The sequence below is a fragment of the Zootoca vivipara genome, chromosome 7, assembly GCF_965207765.1.
Source record: "Zootoca vivipara chromosome 7, rZooViv2.hap1.1, whole genome shotgun sequence".
NCBI lineage: Eukaryota > Metazoa > Chordata > Lepidosauria > Squamata > Lacertidae > Zootoca > Zootoca vivipara.
In genome coordinates, this window is record NC_142590.1 from 5,322,341 (window position 1) to 5,344,945 (window position 22,605).

The 22,605-nt window shown below is 42.0% G+C and overlaps 1 protein-coding gene across 3 annotated transcripts in view; it reads left to right on the forward strand.

Moving 5' to 3' along the window:
* Nucleotides 1–22,605, forward strand: part of RC3H1 (ring finger and CCCH-type domains 1) — a 59,969-nt gene that overhangs the window by 3,420 nt on the left and 33,944 nt on the right. For 2 of the 3 annotated variants that reach the window (XM_035122423.3, XM_035122421.3), the window contains exons 2-3: nucleotides 19,762–20,123; nucleotides 21,877–21,997. In XM_035122423.3, the coding sequence (XP_034978314.1) occupies nucleotides 19,893–20,123; nucleotides 21,877–21,997 (352 nt within the window). In that variant the 5' untranslated portion in view covers nucleotides 19,762–19,892. Of the gene's footprint in view, nucleotides 1–204; nucleotides 333–19,761; nucleotides 20,124–21,876; nucleotides 21,998–22,605 lie in introns of all 3 variants that reach the window. The other variant, XM_088674851.1, reaches the window with a different exon arrangement.

The window sequence follows — 22,605 nt, forward strand, 5'->3', positions numbered from 1 at the left end:
AAATGGATTGTTTTGGGGCAGGGCACCAGAGGCTTTGAATTCACTGGATCCAAAGCCCCACAGATCCCTAAGGAGCCTCTGTCTGGAGCTACTACAGCAGAAAAGGCTGGCAGAAGCCAACAGGGCTTCTGAGTACCAGTTGCTGGGAATCACAGGTGAGGAAAGTACTTTTGTGCTCAGGTCCTGCTTTTGGGGTTCCCACAGGTATCTTGCTGGCCACTGTGAGAACAGAATGCTGGACTAGATGGGCATTGGCCTGATACAACAGAAGTACTGTTGGTAGATGGGACTGTTGGGTTTACATCAAATTCTGCACTCTCCTGAAAGAGCAGGTGGGTACTTGGGGATGCTCCTTGAAGCAGTGCTCCTGTTTGATGTATGTGTGGCAAAGGATGCCTTTTTCCTGCTTCAGCTTCCTGATGAAAGGTGGACCTTGCTGCAGTCATTTATTCTGTATTGACTTCTAGATTAGATCGCTATAACAAGCTGTATGTTGAATCTGACATTAAAATGCATTTTTAAACTTCTGTTAGTGCAGAATGTTGATGGGAGCTTTGATTCTATCACATTGCTTCTCTGTGATTTTTACTGATCTTGCCCTGAAAGCCCTTAATATATTGGGACATGGGTAGTTTAGGAACTTTCTCTTTGCATATGTCCTTCCCCACATTCTTGGATCTTTAAACCTCAGTAGGTACATCGGTGTCAACTGGAGATAGGACATTTTCTATTGTGACTTGCACGCTATGGAGTACCTTGCTGTAGAGTGGTTAGTTGTATAATTTTGCTGGCTGAGTTTTGTGCTGCTGCAATTTTTGAAACAGTTTGTATACTGTTATTTAATGTCTACTGTGTTTTTTCAGAGACAATTTGCTTTTATTCTGTATTTATTACAGTCTTCTCAGAAAAATAGGTGGGATAGAAAATGTAAGATGGGGATTATAAACTTACAAAACAGCTGGGGGGGGGGAACAGCCCATTCTCAACAGCTGTGTACATACCTCATGTCATCCAGTTTTCTTTAAAAATTGTACATTTGTTGAAGGATCAAAACTAAGTTTAAATCTAAATTTTTATTTCATCCTGTTTTCATTTGAAATTTTTGTAAAATGATTATTTTTACCTTGCCAAAATCCTTAAAAGCTGAGCCCAGAATTCAGACATTTCAAAACTAAAAATACCAATCTTTTCAGAACTTCATAGGCTTTAATATGATATGTCACATGATGGACTTACTTTAAATGTTAAAGTTAAGTTACAAAATTTAAAATTGAAAAATGATTAAAAATTGATGATTTTTAAAAATCTGAAAAATGTATTTATTATTTCATATTTCTAAGAGCTACTTGCAGACTTTCATCTTGGGATCTGAAAGCTGCAGACAGCATTTGATGCATTTGATGTTCTTTTAGGGATGCAGGTGGCCCTGTGGGTTAAACCACAGAGCCTAGGGCTTGACGATCAGAAGGTCGGCGGTTCGAATCCCTGCGACGGGGTGAGCTCCCATTGCTCGGTCCCAGCTCCTGCCAACCTAGCAGTTCGAAAGCAGTTCGAGCAAGTGCAAGTAGATAAATAGGTACTGCTCCGGTGGGAAGGTAAACAGCATTTCCGTGTGCTACTCTGGTTCACCAAAAGTGGCCTAGTCATGCTGGCCACATGACCCGCAAGCTGTACGCCGGCTCCTTCGGCTAGTAAAGCAAGATGAGCGCCGCAACCCTAGAGTTGTCCGCGACTGGACCTAGCAGTCAGGGGTCCCTTTACCTTTCTATGTTCTTTTAAGTAGCAAATTAAGTTTAGATTGCATTGTGTGTACAGTCATCCCTCCCCACTTAATGTTATGGGCCTCTGCGCATATAAGCAAAAATTGCATAAGTGCGGAGAACTCTCTAAATGCCCAGTTTTTAATTATTGTTAATATTATTTACTAATTAATTAATTTTGTATATGGCCCTATACCCCCAGGTCTCAGGGCAGTTTCTGCTCTCCAGTTCTCTCTCGCCCTCTCTCTACACACATCTCTTTTGTTCAACTAGAGTTTAAGCTCTGGGGCTGGCTGAAGACTGGAGGACACTCAGAAAAGTGGCTGCTGCTGCGCTACCTTGCACATCAGCTGTTAGGCGGGGAGGCTGAGCAGTCTAAACAAAGCCCTCCTTGACATCCTCTTTGGGCTCCAGAGAGGGTCTCTTCATAAGCCATGAGGACTCTAACTCTCTCTCACCATTTCCTGGTTTGAATTTATTTTTTCTTTCCCAGCACTGTGCATGTATGCAATCACGTGTGAGTCAATCACACATAAATGGGAGCGGTGCCTGCATTAATTTTTTTATTGGATTTTTTTTTTATCTGTCAGTTTATCAGGTTGACTGTTTTCTTTTAAATATTTATATTCCACTTTTCCAGGCAAAGCCTGTTCAAAGCAGTTTACAACAATAAGGAGTTACAACTGTAAAAAAATACTCCAGGAATAAAGATAAAATGCATTCAGAAACTTCCATACCATCTGATTAGCTCTCAGACTGGCATCCTTTATTAGTGCTGAATTGAAGTAGATTATACAGTAATACAGGCATCTTCAAACTTAGGCCCTCCAGATGTTTTGGACTACAATTCCCATCTTCCCCGATCACTGGTCCTGTTAGCTTGGGATCATGGGAGTTGTAGGCCAAAACATCTGGAAGGCTGCAGTTTGGGGATGCCTGGTAGTACATTAAATTATCTAGATAGGTGTTAAATGGGTCCAATCTTGTGTAATCCTACTCAGAATAGAGCCTCACTGAGATAAAGGAGGCTTACTCCCAAGTAACTGTATGGGACTGTAGCCTCAGGCACTTTCATGTGAATAAGTCCTATTCATAGAATCATAGACCCAAGACTCATCTAGTCCAACCCCCTGCAATGCAGCTAAAGCACCCATGACAGATGACCATCCAACCTCCAAGGAAGGAGAGTCCACAACCTTTTGTGGGAGTCTGTTCCACGGCCGAACAGCATTTACAGTCAGAATTTCCCCCCTGAATGTTTAGTTGGAATCTCCTTGTAACTTGAAGCCACAAGAAGTGGGACTTCTTATTAGAAATGTTTAGGACTGTGCTCTTGAGCAGCCTTCTAATTTGCATTTGCCTTTCCACCAGGAGTTTGCATTTAGAGCCAAATTAACAAATGATATAAGTGTGTAGACCACCACTGAGCCTTTTGGACTTGCTGATCGGAAGGTTGGCAGATCGAATCTGCGTGATGGAATGAGCCCCCGTTGCCCTGTGCCAGCTCCTGCCAATCTAGCAGTTCGAAAGCACACTAGTGCAAGTAGATAAATAGGTGGCGGGAAGGTAAACGGTGTTTCCATGCACTCTGGTTTCTGTCACGGTGTGCCGTTGCACCAGAAGCGGTTTAGTCCTGCTGGCCACATGACCCGGAAAGCTGTCTGTGGACAAACGCTGGCTCCTTTGGCCTGAAAGCAAGATGGGCGCTGCAATCCCATAGTTGCCTTTGACTGGACTTAACCGTCCAGGGCTCCTTTACCTTTATAAGTGTGCAAGAGACAAGGTGTGGGCTGAATTCATCTTAGTTTGGCCCTCGTTTATTATAACGACATTTTAATATACTACTTGGTTTTTCAATGTCTTAGTTAAGGCGGTAAGTTCACAAATTTATTTATTTATTACCCACCCTTCACCCTAACACCCCAGCATTAAAACACAATATTAAAAGCAATCTGCAGCCATAAAAATAAGATGTGTCCCAAAAATATACACTGCAGATGTCAAAAGCAAGAGTCAGGTGTGTTTTCAGCATTCTCCAAAAGCTGTATGATGAAGGTGCCAGACACACTTATTGAGAAAATTTGTACTGTATAGTCTGGGCTTCTAAACTGAGAATTTCTGTTGTATTAGCCTTCTTGATGTTTAAAAATGTGTAGAATAAAATATGTAACATTTTTCAAGTATTTTAAAGAGGAAGGTGGTGAGCCATATATACATTAATCCTTCATCAGCCTTAGTCTTCTGAGGAGTAACTGGATCAATCTTTCCTATCATGCCAGGGATTGGAGGCATCCAGTAAAAGTGAAAGAGGTTATTCCTGCTCCTCTCTAATTTTAAAGACAAATGCAAACTTGTGAGCGGTGTGAATCTCACATCACAAGTTATTTGTATAAGACATTAAAACTTGGGGTGGGAGATGCAGTGTCTCTCTGCTCTGGGCCTCTAGAAGCAAATGGTGGCCAGAAAGAAAATTTGCCTTTACAATTGGCAACTGCTTTTGTGTATTCCTGATCTGAGTTATCTCTTACATTTGTTCTGTTATCAGGTACTGTACTAGTATTAATTATGAAATGAGGCAGACTGCTGAATGAAAAGCCCGCAAAATGCTGTGATAAAAATGAAAATGTTGAACTTCCAGTTGACTTCTAAGGATGTAGGAGTACTGGCTTCAGAAAATTAAGATGACTGCAAAATAGTCTGAATTTTATTTTTTAATTTCTTAAGAGAATCAGTTTTTAATATTTGACACAAGGAAAAAATCAAGCTGAAATGTAATCTGACACGCAGATGTTAAGTGCTAAACTACATTACCATTTCTACCAGAGATTTATTTATTTGCCAACACATTAAATCCACTGTGTTCTGCAGTCACTATTGGAATATGTAACTAAATCTGGACATTCTATAATCCACTGCAATGCGATTTGAACTGGTTTGGGGTTTTTTTTTAGTGTAACTTTTAATTGAAAATTTTCCCCAGGCTTATTCAGATGCAATGCTAAATCATAGTGGGGAACTTCCAGCCCACAGATGTCAGGGCCTGGGCAGAGAAGGAATGGTGGAGGCTGCCTCCCCATCCTGACCCTTCCAGGGAGGAGGAAGAGGAAGAGAGTATAGACAGGGGAGTGAGGGAGATCGCAGCTCAGAGGCAGATGAGGGGGAAAGTTGGGAAATAATGGGAGAGGAGGAGGAGAAAGCAGCTGATGGACACGGTGTCTTTAGAAAGCATTCCAGACCCCCCTCTCCCAGAACCCGGCAAGCCTGAAAGTAGGAGAGCAAAGAGCTCAAAGACAGAGGGGACGTAGCAGCACCCATGGAGGAGAAGAATGAGGAAGTGGGAGAGATGGGGGTGGTGGAGATTCACTCAGGACAGGCATCCCCAAACTGCGGCCCTCCAGATGTTTTAGCCTACAACTCCCATGATCCCTAGCTAACAGGACCAGTGGTCGGGGAAGATGGGAATTGTAGTCCAAAACATCTGGAGGGCCGAAGTTTGGGGGTGCCTGACTCAGGACAATGCCATTATCCAAGAGGCTGGGTTCTATAGCCTCGCTCTGGAAATCTATATAAATAAAAAGGTAAAATGCCAGGTTGTGTGTGCTCACTCTCAGCTTACTCCGAAAGTGCTTGACCGCATGAGTTGAAATTTTGACACAACGTTGCAATCCAATACAGGAGTGTTTGTATAAACTTAGATTGTACAGATGTCACACCTATTAGAGGTAAAAACATGCTTTTTTGGATTTTTTTTGGGAAAAACCAGAAAGACAGGAACAGAGGTTGCAAAACATCGCCCTGTAGCGGCGACACCTCTGGTACTGCAGCTAGAAAAGCTTCCCTCTCCAAAGCAGTTTGCAGACTGGGCTGAGTGGAGGTGCGGGCTTGCCTGGGTGGGGGGTGGGTGGAGGATGGGATTGGGATAGGTCATGGGTCGGGATGGGGTGGGGTGGGGAGAGTCACAGGGATGAGCCACAGCAACGCTAGTACTGAATAAAAATAGGACGATAAGAAGCATTCCCTTGTCTCTGTACATTCCTGGGCAACTAGCCGGGAGTTGCTGGCAGCAGTCTGACAAAAGGCCTCATTATTGCTGTGAGGCCTCTGAAATTGACCCACCAGGCCATTTTGGGCAGATCATTCTGATCTTCCTCATGTCTGATGTGGTATGATTACAGGTGATTGATGGGTTCATCCCAGTCCCATCCTATTGCTGAAAGTGTAGGGTTTGTCTCTTGGATCAGCCCTTCTGACTGGAAGTGATTCGTCACCCCTACTTTAGCATTACTACAAGAGCATGCCTAGGTTAGCCTTGGGCTCACGTGCTCCCTCCTTCCTCCTGCAGTGTGACCATGAGGAAGAGTTTGGAAACTTTTCCTTCTGTTTTTGAGTAACCGCAACTTGTTGTGTTGCCCAAACCTGGACAGGCAAACTGGTTAACCTTAACTGCTTTATGGAACAATCCAACTTCACACCATAATTCCAAAATCAGGTTTGTCTAAGCAAACCATAGTTAAGTTTAAATATTCAGCTGTAATTCTAGTATTCAGTGTTAGTATCCAGATGTAATTGTAAACTGTGATTAATCTTAAATGGAAGCTTAAAATTGTTAAGGTTTTTGTTGCCAGCTTGTTTATGCTGGCTCTTAAACATTGTCTTACTCAGAATTTTACAGTGTTTGCAGACTGCCCTGAAAAATATGCAAGAAGGCCAGATTTGGGATATAAATTAATAAATGAATTAAGGGCAGCATATGAAGGGACCCAGGTGGCGCTGTAGGTTAATCCACAGAGTCTAGGGCTTGCTGATGAGAAGGTCGGCGGTTTGAATCCCTGCAACGGGGTGAGCTCCCGTTGCTTGGTCCCAGCTCCTGCCCACCTAGCAGTTCGAAAGCACATCAAAGTGCAAGTAGATAAATAGGGACCGCTCCGGCGGGAAGGTAAATGGCGTTTCCGTGTGCTGCTCTGGTTCGCCAGAAGCAGCTTTGTCATGCTGGCCACATGACCCGGAAGCTGTCTGCGGACAAACACCGGCTCCCTCGGCCTGTAGAGCGAGATGAGCGCCGCAACCCCAGAGTCGGACACGACTGGACCTGATGGTCAGGGGCCCCTTTACCTTTTACCTATGAATCATAGATCATATGAATGTAGAGTTGGAAGGGACCCCAGAGGTCATATAGTCTGCAGTGCGGAAACTCATTTGGGAGGATTATGACTGATTGTGTGGCATTATGATTAGTGCCACAATTCTTTGGGGGCTGTCTGTGTGATTAATGATTCTGGAACATTGACAAAGTGGCTGTCATGCAGATGTGTTTTCAGTAGATTGCATTCCAAAATCCACAGTTGAGCTGTCTTTATTAGAGCCAACCCAAATATCACAAAATAATGAAGTAGCTTTTGATTCCTTCATTATTCACCATCTGGTTGGATGTTAAGCAAGCAGGCATGGGGAGAGAAGCAAGCTCACTTGAAGGCACAGCCTTTGTGGCTTCAACTTCAAGGCAGCTTGTTTTTCTCCCCACTCTTTGTTTGCTTAGCATCTATCCTGAAGAACTCCAAAGCTTGCTAGATGTTTTTGTCATACTTTGACCGGTCTTATGTTGTCTAACTGATGGCCTTTCATTTTAATTGATTATAAGTGATGATTTTATCATAGGAACTGGCCCTTGGTGGTGAGAGTTTATTCTTTACTTGTACTGTCATCTGCATGGCAGTCTGTTGTCTCTAGACTACCATGGTGGTATTGTCATTGTGATTTTTTGGTAGCCTTAAGATTCTAGACCAGTTTTCTCCAACCTGGTGTCCTCCAAACATTTTGGAATAAAATGTCCACAATCTCTAACCACAGGTCACGTTGGCTGGGGCTGATAGGAGTTGTAGTTTAAAAGGAGACTAATAGAAATGTATTGATTTCATTGGGTCTACTCTGAGAATGTTAGATATACTCACTAAGAAAACAATGTGGATTAAGAATAGCAAAGCAAACTAAGTGATTTGATTGAGAATCCTAGGCCAAATCTTCCTACTCGCTTGCTAAATATTTGGCCTTTTCCCAACTTCATCCAAGCTACATAGTTTAAAAAAGAATTTCTAAGTTTCCTAGAATGTCCTAACATCTAACATTTTTGGATAAAGTTATTAATGACCTAATTGGTGCTATGGGCCAGGGTGCTCTTGTCTTCATCTGGAAAGTCAGACAGGAACAAAGGGGGAAATGAGTCACTCTGCAAACATCTTTTGGACCAGATATTTTCCATCTTTTATGTTAATTGCATTCCTTGCATAGGTGAGCCCACCTAGGTTGATAATGGCTGTCCATATTCTAACCAGGGAAATCATAATTGGACTGTTGTGTACCCTAGTCTCTCTGATACATTCAAACCCAAGTTTTCCAGGTCCAAATTTACCACTGTTCACTTCTCATGAAATTCTGGCCTATGCACAGTGACCATTCCAGTGAGATTCTTCTGCGAACCTCATTGTAAGTGTTTCATCGCTTTTCGAGGGCAGAAGTAGAAATGTGTCATGTTCTCTGTCCAGAATTTCTTATCTTTCATTTTCAAAAATGTTCTGCATTGCCTACAGAACAGCTATAGGACTTAGAAAGTTACATTAGCTTTTGGAATAGGGGTAAGGGAATGGCTGAGAGAATATTAGTCATCTTTAATATAATATATTCAAAGTGGTTATAGTAAGAAGACATCTTAGTGGTATATATAAACAGCCTTCTTCATTCTAAGTAAGTTCAAATGACAACAAGTTGTGCCAGTATCCTGCCACAACACGGTTAGTAGAGCTGTTACTATCTCCCATTTCAGTACAGGATGAATGGATCACAGTTAAGTCATTATGAGGCGCTTAAGTTGGGCTTTGTTCTTGTCAGCCAATCACTGGGCTTGCACTTGGTTGCTTATTTGAATAGCCAGAACTATATAAGATTATTTCAGGGGACAGGGTATGAGCATTTTCAGGCAGGCGGGGAATTTGGCTGTGTGAACTTAAAGTCAAACAATGGCTGCTACCACCCGGAGAACCAGGAAAAAAAGCCAGGTGCATCAAAGGCAACGGCACAGGACACAGTATAGGCAGAGAAGGCCCAGAGGGGGGAAGATACTTGGGAGGCATGCAAAACATGGCCATGGAAAGAAGCTCCCTGACAGAAGGCCATCCAAGAAAGCACAGAAACTGCGGCTTGACAGTGTTCGAATGACCAACGAAGCCCAGAACATCTTGCATTTCTGTGTGCATGACCTCTACAAGAAGGTGTCCTTGGCTGCTGAGCGCTTGAGGAAAAAGAAGCGCCATGTCTCTATTACTGTCTCAGATGTAAGAAATGCCCTGAAAAAGATCATGCCAAGGAAGTATGACAGAAAGTCTGTATCCTCCATTCCCTGCAAATGCCGTTAGAGACATCTCTCCCCTTTCCTATGACAGGCTTAGAAATGGAAGAAAGAAGGGAAAGGGGGGAAAGCACTAGCCTGAGAGAAAATCCAGTACTTTGCCTGCCTGAAAAAAAACACCACCTTCAAATTTCCAAGCAATCCTGTAACCTACCTTTTTATTACTGGATCAACATCCCCACTAATAATGAACTCGAGGAAGGGCAGAATCTGGCATTCTGAAGATCATGACAAGATGATTATCATATTGCCCTTATGCTGAATCAGGGAGATGGATTATTGGGTGTTGGAAGAAAATGACTTGTCAAGTTGTGGAATATCAAGGACTCTAATCAGCAACTGTGGAGCATGTGAGGTGTTCCCTAAAGGGAGACATATTCCCTTTTTCAATAAAACAGGATCTGTGCAGGAGAACTCATCACTGTGTCTTTAATATTCTGGTTCTTCAGAACTATACATTTATTAGGGGAAGGCTAGCTTATGTAGTTTATGGAGGCTGTGTTTTGCATACTCTTTAGAACTTGTAATAATGTTTGACTACGATTTTTTAAAAATAAAAATAAGTGATATCAGAATTAGATAGAAATGGAAAGTATGTAGGATGCAACACATTGGGATTGTATCACTGAATATTGCTGTAAATGTGTCTTGAATTGCATTGCCTTTAAAATTGTGGAAAAGGAATTTTAAACAGGACATTATGTTAGAGGCTTTATCTGAGAATATGTCCATATTGGTCCCAAAGATTACCTGATAAAGAGCTTTTTTGTGTACTCACTTTTTGCCATGTATGTTCAGTATCGTAGCAGCTGTTACTTTAAAATGGTGATTAGGTAGTGAATTGCACTGGTTCTTTTCCTAATGTTTCTTCCTTAGTTGGAAAGATGTTGCAAATAGGCATTTTATACAATTTATATAATAACCCTGAAAGGTTAACAATTCAAGTGCTTACTGTATTTCCCAAAATGCCTATTTGCAACATCAAGTCAAATGTTTGGGGTACCTATCCCCAGAAGTCACCATAGGACATATGCATATAATATCCCTGATGTAAGGATATAATTTCTCTCTTTTCCTCTGGTGCAATAAAAATTTTCTATGGATTTGCAGCTGAGGCAACTGCTAGTTGTGCCCCAAATTTTGTTCTTGATATTTTGTTAAGTAAAGGATATTAGCTCGTGTGGCTGTGGTAATCAAGGCGCTTCAGAAGCAAAAGTAAGGTCCAGTTTTTTCAATGTTCAAACTTCTCTACCACTATCATGTGGCATATTTTACTTGATCAGAAGAGAGTCTTTGTTTCACTGTTCTGTATAGCTGTGGAAATTCTGTGTAACAGAAACTCGAAACGTTTCATGTATGTTGCAACTGAGTCATACTTTTATAAAGGTGTAGTTGTGATTTTAACTTTGAGAGATGTTTGAATTGTGAAAGCTTTGCAGCGCTCTTAGAATGAGGATTTTGAAGTGCAGGAGACAAATTTTTATTTGTCTGTTATTATATATTTTGAAATAAATGTCAGTTGAACAAAAAATGGCAGACCTGCAGTGAATTGGTTTGTGGTTCTTTTTGTGAAAGTGTTAACTACATTTGTTAATGGGGAAATGCCAGTGGTGTGTTCTGTACTTTTAAAAAATAAAACCTTTCTGGTAACCTATGATGTGTACCAGGAAAAAAAATATTCTGCAACCTGTATAATTTTTGATAATTACTGCATTTACATGGCTGTTTTTGCATGATTTTTAAACTTCTGGAGCATTTCAGTGGGAGTTGGGGCACTGTGCTTTAGTGGTTCTGCTCCTATTCCAGGGCCAATTCCAGAAAGCAGTTAGGGAAGACTGCTTTTCAGTCCCATGGGAGTTGTCGTGTGGTGTCCTGCATGGTTCCATCTTCTTCTGCCATGCTGTGAGGCCTCTGAGCTGTCATCTAATGTGGAGTGAAGTGCTATCAATATGCAGGCAACACCCAGCTCTGTTCCATCTGAATCAGAAGAGATGGCTGAGGTGTTCGATCAGTGCTTGGAGGTGGTGACTGACTGAATTTGAGCAGTGTTAGAAATTCAGATATACAGTCATGGAAAAAAATAAAGTGCACCCTCTTTTAATTCTGTGGTTTTATGTATGAGGACATAATAACAATCATCTGTCCCTTAGCAGGTCTTAAAATTAGGTAAATGTAACCTCAGATGAACAATGCATGACATTACATTGTGGTATGATTTATTTAACAGAAATAAAGCAAAAATGGAGAAGCTATATGCACACCTTATGATTCAGCAGCTTGTAGAACCACCTTTAGCAGCAGTAACTCTATGTGAGCATTGCACGGTCTGACCTTGAGGTGAATTTGCTGGGACGTCCACTCCTGGGAAGATTGGCACCTATCTTGAATGTTTTCCACTTTTGAATCATCTTTCTCACTGTAGAATGATGGACATAAAATTGGTTGGAGATGGCCTTAGAACCCTCCCCAGTTACGTGGGCAGCAACAATTGCTTCTCAGAGCACTGCTGATGTCTTTCCTCCTTGGCATTGTGTTAAAACATACCTGAATGCTTTAGACCAGGCATAGGCAACCTTGGCTCTCCAGATGTTTTGGAACTACAACTCCCATGATCCCTAGCTAACAGGGCCAGTGGTCAGGAATCATGGGAGTTGTGGTTCCAAAACATCTGGAGAGCCAAGGTTACCTATGCCTGCTTTAGACCAGCAATCTGCTGAAACTTCAACTTTTATAGAGGAGGTTAGACTTGCTGATGACCAATTAAGCAAGGGCATTTGATTAGCAGCACCCGTCTGCTACTTAGCCCCTTAATTTCTATGGAAGCAGTAAGGGTGTACTTAGTTTTTCACACATGGCTTCCCCATTTTGGCTTTATTTTTGTAAGTCATGACACGGTGTAACATGCCATGTGTTGTTGTTCATCTGAGGTTGTATTTACCCAATTTTAAGACTTGCTAATGAACAGATAATTGTTATTATGTCCTCATAAGTAAAATCACAGAATTCAAAGAGGGTGCACTTTTTTCCCATGACTGCATAAGCTAGGGGCAAATGGCTTCTTAAACCAAGGTTATAGCTGCCAAAACAGAATGTCTGTTTGCCATTTTGGGGCAAAATGACTCTGAAGTCTTATTTTTCAGTTGATGAACTGACTGTGATTGATTTTCAGTTAAACACCTGGCTACTTCAGATGGCCAACCTTGAACTAGATTAAGAACTTTGAGAACTTAAAGCAAAAAAGTAATTTTATCCAGGGACAACCCGCCTGTTCCAGCCTCTTTTTCTTAACACAGACCATTCATAAAGTAAGAATATTCTTCAAAACTGTGAGCAGGACAGTGGGGTGAGGGAAGTGAAAGCAAACAAACTACATCAATTAACTATAACATCATTCACTGCTTCTGCTGCACAGAAAAAGCCTTCTGGTTTCTAAAATTCATTCTGATTGTGCAGATAAAATATAATGGATAGAATTCTTCAGGATGTTGTATTAGTGTGTGAAAACAGTCAAGATTCAATCAATGATCCCCAGGCATGCAGCTCCAGGTGGTGGAGATGTCAGGCTCCATCCTGGCACCCAGGCATTTTCACTTGGTTGCAAGTGGCCAATAGTCTGGTGCAAAATGCAGCTGGCGCCCAGCTTAATTTCAAACACTGGGTGTGAGCCAATAAACTGAAGCTGACTTGGCCACTGTACTCTGGTGACTTGGGGCTGCCCTTGAAGACAACTAAGAAACTTTAACTGGTCTAACATGCAGTGGCCAAATTATTGGCTATATGCCATATAGACATCACATGACCACTGTTTTAAAAAGCTGCACAAGTGGCTTGTTTCTTTTGTGGCCAAATTCAAGCCCTATATGACTCAAGCCCCAAATACCCGAAAGACCGCTTCCTTCCCTACAGAATCAGTTATTAAGATCAACAGTGGGGCCCTCTTGGTTGTTCCATTGCTCACAGAATCTCGGGGTAGCAGTGTGTTGGGAGAGGGCATTATTGGTGACAGCCCCTAAGTTGTGGAACTCGCTCCCCACAGAGTGTATTGGGCTTATTCATTATTTAGCTTTTGGTGAATGCCCCTCTTTACTCTGGCTTTTGACACCTGAGTTGTATATTATGACCCACCTAAAATTGTAAGTTTTTAAAAAGCTGCTTTTAACATTGTGTTTTAATTGTTGTAACCCACCCTGGGACATGCTGGTGAAGGATGGGTAATTAATCATAGAATCATAGAGTTGGAAGAGACCACAAGGGCCATCCAGTCCAACCCCCTGCCAAGCAGGAAACACCATCAAAGCATTCTTGACACATGGCTGTCAAGCCTCTGCTTAGAGACCTCCAAAGAAGGAGACTCCACCACACTCCTTGGCAGCAAATTCCACTGTCGAACAGTTCTTACTGTCAGGAAGTTCTTCCTAATGTTTAGGTGGAATCTTCTTTCTTGAAGTTTGAATCCATTGCTCCATGTCAGCTTCTCTGGAGCAGCAAAAACAACCTTTCTCCCTCCTCTATATGACATCCTTTTATATATTTGAACATGGCTGTCATATCACCCCTTAACCTTCTCTTCTCCAGGCTAAACGTACCCAGCTCCCTAAGCTGTTCCTCATAAGGCATTGTCTCCAGGCCTTTGACCATTTTGGTTGCCCTCCTCTGGACACGTTCCAGCTTGTCAGTATCCTTCTTGAACTGTGGTGCCCAGAACTGGACAAATAAATAATGATTATTATTTATTCCTGCTCTGCTAATCATATAGGCAGTGACAATTTGCATCCTGACCACTGAAGTTCCCTGCAAGTTTCAGAGATTTACCACACTTTGTCTCTTATCAGCAGCAAGGACTGGAAATGTGTCTTCTTATAGAAGGTGGATTGTGAATCAGGATGCTGAAAACCATGACCAATGCATTCCCTGTATTTTACACACAATTAATGAATATGCACACATGACAGATGCATTTGTTTTGATCTGTCTAGTTTAAACTGAGCCCTAGGATCTGGTTGGAGGATTATTTACTTGAGGTATCCTTAAGGCTGTGCACTTGCAGATATTGGCTGGTGGAAATAAAAGAGCCTGTCATCATAAATCAAAAGAGCTGTATGATTTTTGTGTGCAAAAGAGGTGTATTTAAAAACAAAACAAAAAACTGTTCCTCTCACTAAATGATTCATTGCATAGTTCAACTTTGCCAGGAAGCTTATGAAAGTGTCTTGAGAAACGCACCCATTACCTCTTGATTTTATGGTTACTTCCTGTGAAGCACAAGAAACTAGCAACCTTCTGAACCATGGACTTTCTGAACATAGAGCATGTAGCTTACCATCTCCACACTGGCATTTCAGCAATGAAAGCATTTCAAGGTACTGGTATAGCATAGCAGCTAAGAGTACAGACTATTAAGTCAGGTAGTCCCTGACTTCAGGATCATTCTCATTGACTACATACTCATTTGGTTGACCATATACAAGTCTCTATTTTCCTCCCATCATGTGTGTATAATAAAACTGGCTAAGTTTATGAGATTGTATCTATATTGAATATGCATTTTATGCTAAACAAGGGGTGGCCAATATAGTGTCCTGCAGGTGTTGCCAGCCCCAGACAACATGATCAGTGGCAACAACTAGAGGGCACCATGTTGGCTTCCCCTGTGCTAAATCATGGTTTAGTGCAGTGAGCACAAGCTGCAGTGAGCCACAGACACTTCTCCCCTTTCCCCTCCCATGTTGTCTGGAGGAGTTCAGAAACTTGCTTTCTGTCTCACTTAAACTTAGCTGGTATTTTTGTCAGAACTGGGGATTGTGATTTAATGTTAACCATGGTCAGTTTCAAAATAAGCCAACTTTAAACCATAGGTAATAAAGCAGTTTTGTTTAAACAAAGATTTAACTTAAGCATGATGTACGAATGTAGCTACTGTGTCTCAAGTTATTATATATCTACAGTGGTACCTCTACTTACGAATTTAATTGCGTTCCGAACGCACATCTGTAAGTCGGAAAAAAATGTAAGTTGAATCCCATAGGAATGCATTGGGAGAAAAAATTCGTAAGGCAAAGCAACCCTATCTAAAAATTCGTAAGTAAACTGCATCCAAGATGGCTGGCGGAGCTCCGTTCGTAAGTAGAACATAGCTGCCAAGTTATCCCTTTCATAAGTAGAGTTATTCGTAAGTAGAGGTACCACTGTATATTTAGTTATCTGTCTATCTATTATCTATCTATCTATCATCTATCTATTCTGTCTGCTTTCTCTGAAAGCAGTGTTTGAAAAGTAGTCTGTGATTCTTTTCTTTTATGAGGTGCACAGAGATATCATGAGAAAACAGTTTCTTTAGCCTTGATCACTAGACCTCGTCCCAACTAGTTTATCAAGGTCCAGTTGTTGTTAGGTTTTGAAAACAAGGATAATCACTTCTGAATATAAGAATGCCTCTGTGGGCAGTCATGTTAAAAGGTGCATAGTCTTCAGGGGGGTCTTCTTAAGAGAGTATACATTTTTTAACATTTAGTAACTGTATAGTAAGTAAATGAAAAGTACATGAAAAAATGCTGTTGTACTAAATGTATTTGCTGTGTAACATTAACTAATAATTAGCGCTGCATGAACACTTAAGTTGCTCTGTAAGCACAGCCAAAGCTTGAAATTGGGGACTGAGTAAAAATGCCATATCTTGAGAAATGTCATATTTTGAGTATCACAGCCATTGCCATCATCCTACCTCATAGCCAAGCTGCCTAGGAACTTGGTGCTTCCTTGCCCCTCTCTGACCAGAAGGAACAAAATACAGTGGTGCCTCGCTTAACCAATGCCCTGCTTAACGAAATTTCCGCTTAACGAAAGGATTTTTCGAGCGGAGGTTGCCTCGCTAGACGAATGCGTTTTACGAAAAATTTGTCTAGCGAATCGTGGTTTCCCATAGGAATGCATTGAAATTCAATTAATGCGTTCCTATGGGCAAAAAAAAGGTAAAAAAAAAATCAGTGCATTCCTATGGGATTCGCTAGACGAATTTTTCGCTATAAGAAAAGACCCGTGGAACGAATTAATTTCGTCTAGCGAGGCACCACTGTATATAAAACTGTGCAAAACAAATACTGTATTTTTCGCTCCATAGCACGCACCTGACCATAGGACGCACCTAGTTTTTAGAGGAGGAAAACAAGGGGGGGGGAAATATTTTGCTTTCTTGAATTGACCTAGGCATAGCAGTCAACTCCTAGAGACCTAGGTGCCTTTGCCCCCCAATTAAATATTTGAGACAGCTTCTTTTGCAAAGGGGGAAAGCTCCATTTTTTTTAGGATCAGCTCAAAGTTGTGCAGCTTTTTTTGCAAATGGGAAAAGCCCCGTTTTTAGGGGGGGGGTCAGCTCAGAGTTGTGCATCTTTTTTGCAAAGGGGGAAAGCTCCATTTTTTTAAGGATCAGCTCAAAGTTGCCGAGTTTCCTTGCAAAGGGAATAAAATCCTGTTTTTGTGGGGTTCAACTCACAGTTCTGCAGCTTCTATAGGAAAGTAAATGGACCCATTTCTACAGTTTCCTTACAGATAATCTAATTAGCCAGTCACATGTCTCCCTCTGCAGACAACAATTGAGGCCTAGGCAAGCCCTTGGGAAGGGAGCTAGCTCTCTTATCTTCCTCCCCGATCTCTTGCAATCAGCTGCTGAGCCGGTTCCTTTCAGCTCATTCCCTCTTGTTAGCCTTTAGCTCTTTCTTTCTTTTTCTTTTTTTAAAAAGCACGATCTGCCTTTAGCCCCTGGGCAATTCGGCTCCAGGGACCACACTTTCGCTCCATAAGATGCACAGACAGTTCCTCTTCTGTTTTAGGAGGAAAAAAGTCCATCTTATGGAACTAAAAATACGGTATATGCAATGTTGTATAACTTAACAGAATCTAGTGCTACCTCAGCACAGTTTCAAATTTATTGATACTGGTGGTGGACTCTCATTCCTCGGAAGTTTTTAAACAGAGGTTGGATGGCCGTCTGTCATGGATGCTTTAGCTGAGATTTCTGCATTGGGGGGAGTTGGACTAGATGCCCCTTGGGCCCCTTCCAACTCTAGGATTCTACGGTTGGTCCTGCAGATAATCGAAAGGTGTTCCTACTTGTTTGTGATGGGGGTGGGGGAATTATTTATATTAGTTGTGCATTCACATGGTTATCTGTGTTGAGTAAAAACTCTTTCCAGACAACCAGACATGAAAGCTTTGTCAGATGTTTGGCATTTTAAGCCAGATGTGCCTGAAGAGAGAGGCTTAGGAAAAAATATTTGTGATCTAGTAACATTGTGGGTTGACCGGTGTTTCCTGCTCTACTCAGGCAGTTGATACACCACCATGTTGGTATGCGTTCTGTAGTCCTTTGAGAAAATATCCTAGATGCTTTTGCATAGCCAGATGAAATTGCAAAATCATGGAAGGTGGGAAATGCTCACCATGGCTGCACCATGTCATTCTAGATGTAATCCTGCCCATATTGCGCTTCAGGTCAATTTAATCCATGTGGACAGAGTTTATCCCATAATAGGTCAGGGTTATGGAAATAACATCTACTTGGCACAGTGTGCCTGTGCCTAACGCATGTCACGTGCTGCAGTGATGGCACAGGGCAGTGTGCTCTGGTAACTTGTAGATGGACATGGAATAACAGGTTTTGGAAAAAAGGCATGGTTTCCTTCCTTCAATAGGACCCTTTTTCAGCACAGAAATAAGAAATAAGATGTATGCAAGCTCTAGAAGGAGACAAAGCAGAAGAATAAGGATCCTTAGATTGAGGCTGTATTAAAATGTTTATTGTGGCCAAGTGAAAAGTTTAGCATGCTTTCATCAAATTCTTTCACATAGGCAATTCCCCTCCTGCCTCACTGCTGCCAAAAATCTAGGGATCTTTTCTTCTGAAAGATACTGGGTACTCTGACCTCCAATTTGCAGTATTCTGCTTGATACAGTAAAACATTGGCCCAGTTCACATGTCCCATGATACCATAGTTTAAAACAAACTGGTTTAATGTGAATGATCAGTGTCAGTGTGCATGCTGCTCAAAGGTTCAATAATAATAATAATAATAATAATAATAAATTTTTATTTATACCCCGCTCTCCCCAGTCAAAACCAGGCTCAGGGCAGCTAACACCAATAAAATTACAATGAGACATAAAAGAAAACAATTAATTAAAATACAGATTAAAATACAATATTGAAATTTAAAATTTAAAATGCAGTCTCATTTTAAGTAGTCCATAAATCCAAACCATGAGGGAGGAAAACACAGGGGTCAGACTGAATCCAACCCAAAGGCCAGGCGGAACAGCTCTGTCTTGCAGGCACTGTGGAAAGATGACAAATCCCGCAGGGCCCTGGTCTCCTGTGAAAGAGCATTCCACCAAGTTGGGGCCAATACTGAGAAGGCCCTGGCCCTAGTTGAGGCCAATTCGGGATCTCCAGAATATTGTTGTATGTGGACCTTAAGGTCTTCCGTGGGGGCATACCAGGAGAGGCGGTCCCGTAGGTATGAGGGTCCCAAGCCTTTAAAGGTCAAAACTAGCACCTTAAACCTGATCCTGTACTCCACCGGGAGCCAGTGCAGCTGGTAAAGCACTGGATGAATGTGATCCCGCGGCCGGTACCCCATAAGGAGCCTCGACGCGGCATTCTGCACCCGCTGGAGTTTCTGGGTCAGCTTCAAGGGCAGCCCCGCGTAGAGCGAGTTACAATAATCAAGCCTGGAGGTGACCGTCGCATGGATCACTGTGGCCAGATCAGGGCGAGAGAGGTAAGGGACCAACTGCTTGATACGGCGGAGATGGAAAAAAGCCACCTTAGCTGTGCCTGCAACCTGCGCCTCCATGGAAAGGGAGGTGTCGAAGGTTACACCCAAACTCTTGACAGAAGGCGCTGGCACTAATTGAGCCCCTGCAAGAGATGGGAGTTGGCCCCCCAACCCAACCCAGCCAGAGGACCTCTGTCTTCGAAGGATTTAGCTTCAACTGACTCCCACATAGCCATCCAGCCACAGCTTCCAAGCACTTGGTCAGTGTGTCCGGAGTCGAGGCAGGGCGGCCATCCATCAACAGATAGATCTGGGTGTCATCAGCATATTGATGACAACCCAGCCCAAAACTCCAGACAATGGCAGTTCACCACACCTCCTTTGGCTGTGCTACAGACAAAACATACTGGAGTCTGGTTTGTCATATCGCCTGAACCACGTTCATTCTCGGCTTAGCGCTCATGGTTTGCTCGGGAAACAAACCACAAGCTTAGGTTCAGATAATATGACAATGCAGACTCTAGCTTGTTTTGTCAATGGGGCAGCACCCCGGGAACTTTTAGCAGCATCTATTAGCGCGTTAAACCAAAACTTGCTTTTAAACTGTAGTTTAAATGTGACATGTGAATTGGGTCACTGATTCCCAGGCTGGGGGTAAATTGTTTTCTGAAAGTTTCACCAGTCTTGGGAATAAAATTGAACATGCTACTCCCAAGAAGTCTGTGAAAACCATTGGATGCCTTGGTTAAATAGATTCATCCCCTGGCTTATAGTACAACATCTATAGACATTAACTTATTCTTATTCTTCTTCCTTTTTGCTTACATTTCAGGTCATATTTCACACTATGTGCTGACTGTCTGTACTTACAGAAAATATTTAAAAACATTTTTTTTCAAAAAAAAGTTGATTCCAGTGGAATCTGTGCTTTAGATTTTGTCTTGTGAAGTAACGCCTGAAGAAATGCCTGTACAAGCTCCACAATGGACGGATTTTCTTTCCTGCCCTATTTGCACACAAACATTCGACGAAACAATCCGGAAGCCTATCAGCCTGGGCTGTGGCCACACAGTATGCAAGATGTGCCTGAACAAGCTCCACCGGAAGGCATGCCCCTTCGACCAGACCACTATCAATACAGACATCGAGCACCTTCCTGTGAACTCAGCCTTGCTGCAGCTTGTGGGTGCTCAGGTAAGGGTATCTTAACCTGTTCCCCCCCCCCCCAACAGATTTGTTTACTGTGGAATGAGCAAATGTATCTGTATATATAATAAAAATGTAATCTTGTTGCACTGCAATTCACTTGGCCACAGACAAGTGGCACTGCTGCCTACAATGTGAACATAGGTGTTGGATGCCCAGTTGAGTTGCAGAGGGACAGCCAGAACAAGTTGTCACAGACACCCAATAGCTGCCCTGCTCCTTTTGTTCCTTTGCCTGCAATCTCCAGGCCAGCTGGTGCTGCTACTGGCTACCTTCCTCCTCCTTGGACAGCTTGGCAATCTGCTTCTTCCACCTCCACCAGAAGATGAAGAGTCATCCCAGTAGTAGGGCTAGGCAATATCTGGTTTTCAACATTGCAATATATCACCAGCTAAACATTGTGATTTAGTGATATATCACAATGTCTGAAACATGGAACTATGTAGGGTGTGGGGGGAGGGGGTAAAGATCACACAAAAGAGCAATTATGAAGATCACACCGGGGGAGTGGTGGAGATCAGGCAAAAGAGCAGTGATGAAGCTTAGTAGGTATGTGCTGTCTGCACTGCGGATTCTCCTTCTCAGAGGCAGGCAAGCCCTCAAGTTTGGAGGGTGAACTCCTTCCACTTTTCCCTAGACAGAGAGAGGGAGAAGGATGAAGCAGCCCAACCACGATTCCTGCATCAGGTAGAGACACCACAATATATACCTGCTTAAATTCCCAGTGTTTCAAGAGAGAAGGTAACTTCAGGTCCCGCTCCTGCCATTAATGCCCCAAATCTGCCACCCTCGCCTTCTGCACCTGCTATGCAGTCTACCTTAAATCCTGCTGGCTGCAGGAGAAGGCTGGTGTTGGATAGCAAAACGTGCTGGGGGTGGGGATTAGTTAGAGAAGCCATGATCGCTTTCCTTTCTATTGTATTGACGGATTTGTTATTATTTTTACCATTCTCCAGGTTGCAAACTTGGAACCTTATATAAATGTCATGTGTGAACCAGTTCTTAGTAACAGCCATGCTTATGTTAGTAGTAGCTTGTCAAAAATAGTAAACAGGGATGCTTCAGACATCATTACTTTTTTTCCGTCCGATATCAAATCCTGTAATAATTGCTGGAGTTCTGAAGATTTGCGTATGGATAGGATAGATGGGAAGTTCCCACTTTCCCTTGTCATTAAGTTACAGTTTATTGAAAACACAGGACTCTGGCTACATTTTGGCTACATCTTTAACCAAAGTAATAAGCTATTGATCAGTGGAGGCAAAGTAATAGGCTACCGTTACTACCACTTTTGAGACTGAACATTTTTTCTTAGTTTTCCATACTGAAGAGGATGCTAACATAATTTTTAGAAACTCCTCCTGATTTCAGTGCCTGCTGCCATGAATCTTTTTATAGGAAGGTGATACAGAAAGGTTGGAAATGAATAAAAAAGGAAAATATTTTCAGATATGCTAAAAAATAAATTGTCTTTTTGTCATAGAAGGAAATTTGAGGAATAGTTGCAAGGCAACTATTGTACTGAATGGTACAAATGTGATGAATTTGATAGGCTCACTGTAAAAGTATGTTTGAATGTTTGCTTTGAATTTCTTTCAATCCGTCTTTGTATTAAAGTTATATGTGTTATTTAAAGTTAAAATAGTTTTAGAGATGCACTGCATTTTCATCAGTTGATGGGGTAGATGACTGGAACTGCTAGCCTCTTCACTTTTGTACTTTGATTGTTATCTATACACAGGTGCCAGAACAGCAGCCAATAACTCTACGTAGTGGCGCTGAAGATACCAAGCATTATGAGGAAGCCAAGAAATGTGTGGAAGAACTAGCCTTGTACCTTAAACCACTCAGCAGTGCAAGAGGTGAATATGTGCTCTTTCCTACATTATAAGAAAACTAAAACAGTTAAGCAGCATCTATTGGTTTTTTTAAATACCCCCAACACTATTTCATTGACTACATTGGATGAAAACCTGCAGCTGAAAACACAATCACTTTGAGTGCCAAAGAAGTAATGTCAGAAAAGAAAAACTGCAAATAGAATCAAAATATTACCACACACAATATTTTACTAGCCAGCCTGCCCTACACAATACCTTTGTGGCACATCAGTAGCCCGAAAGGAACCAACTTGCTTTCATTTTAGGCAAGTTAACTCTGATTGCCCAGAAGATCTCTGTCGCAGGTGACCAGGTGAGTGGCTATTTGCTAGTGCTAAATTCAGCAATCAGATTGTTCAAAAATTCTTACTGTTTTTCCTCATTTTCAAATAGCAAGAAGAAATAGCAGAAGGTGTTACTGTGGGCCCTACCCTTGGTTGATTAACTATGCAAATTTTAATCAGCTAATTCATCAGCTAAGAGGGTCAGATGGGGCTCGTCAGCCTGGGAAAGTAGCCCATCTAGGAGAATGAAAAACTGATCTTGGGAGAAAAAAGGGCTAAGGAGTAGACTCTACACAAATCCAGAGT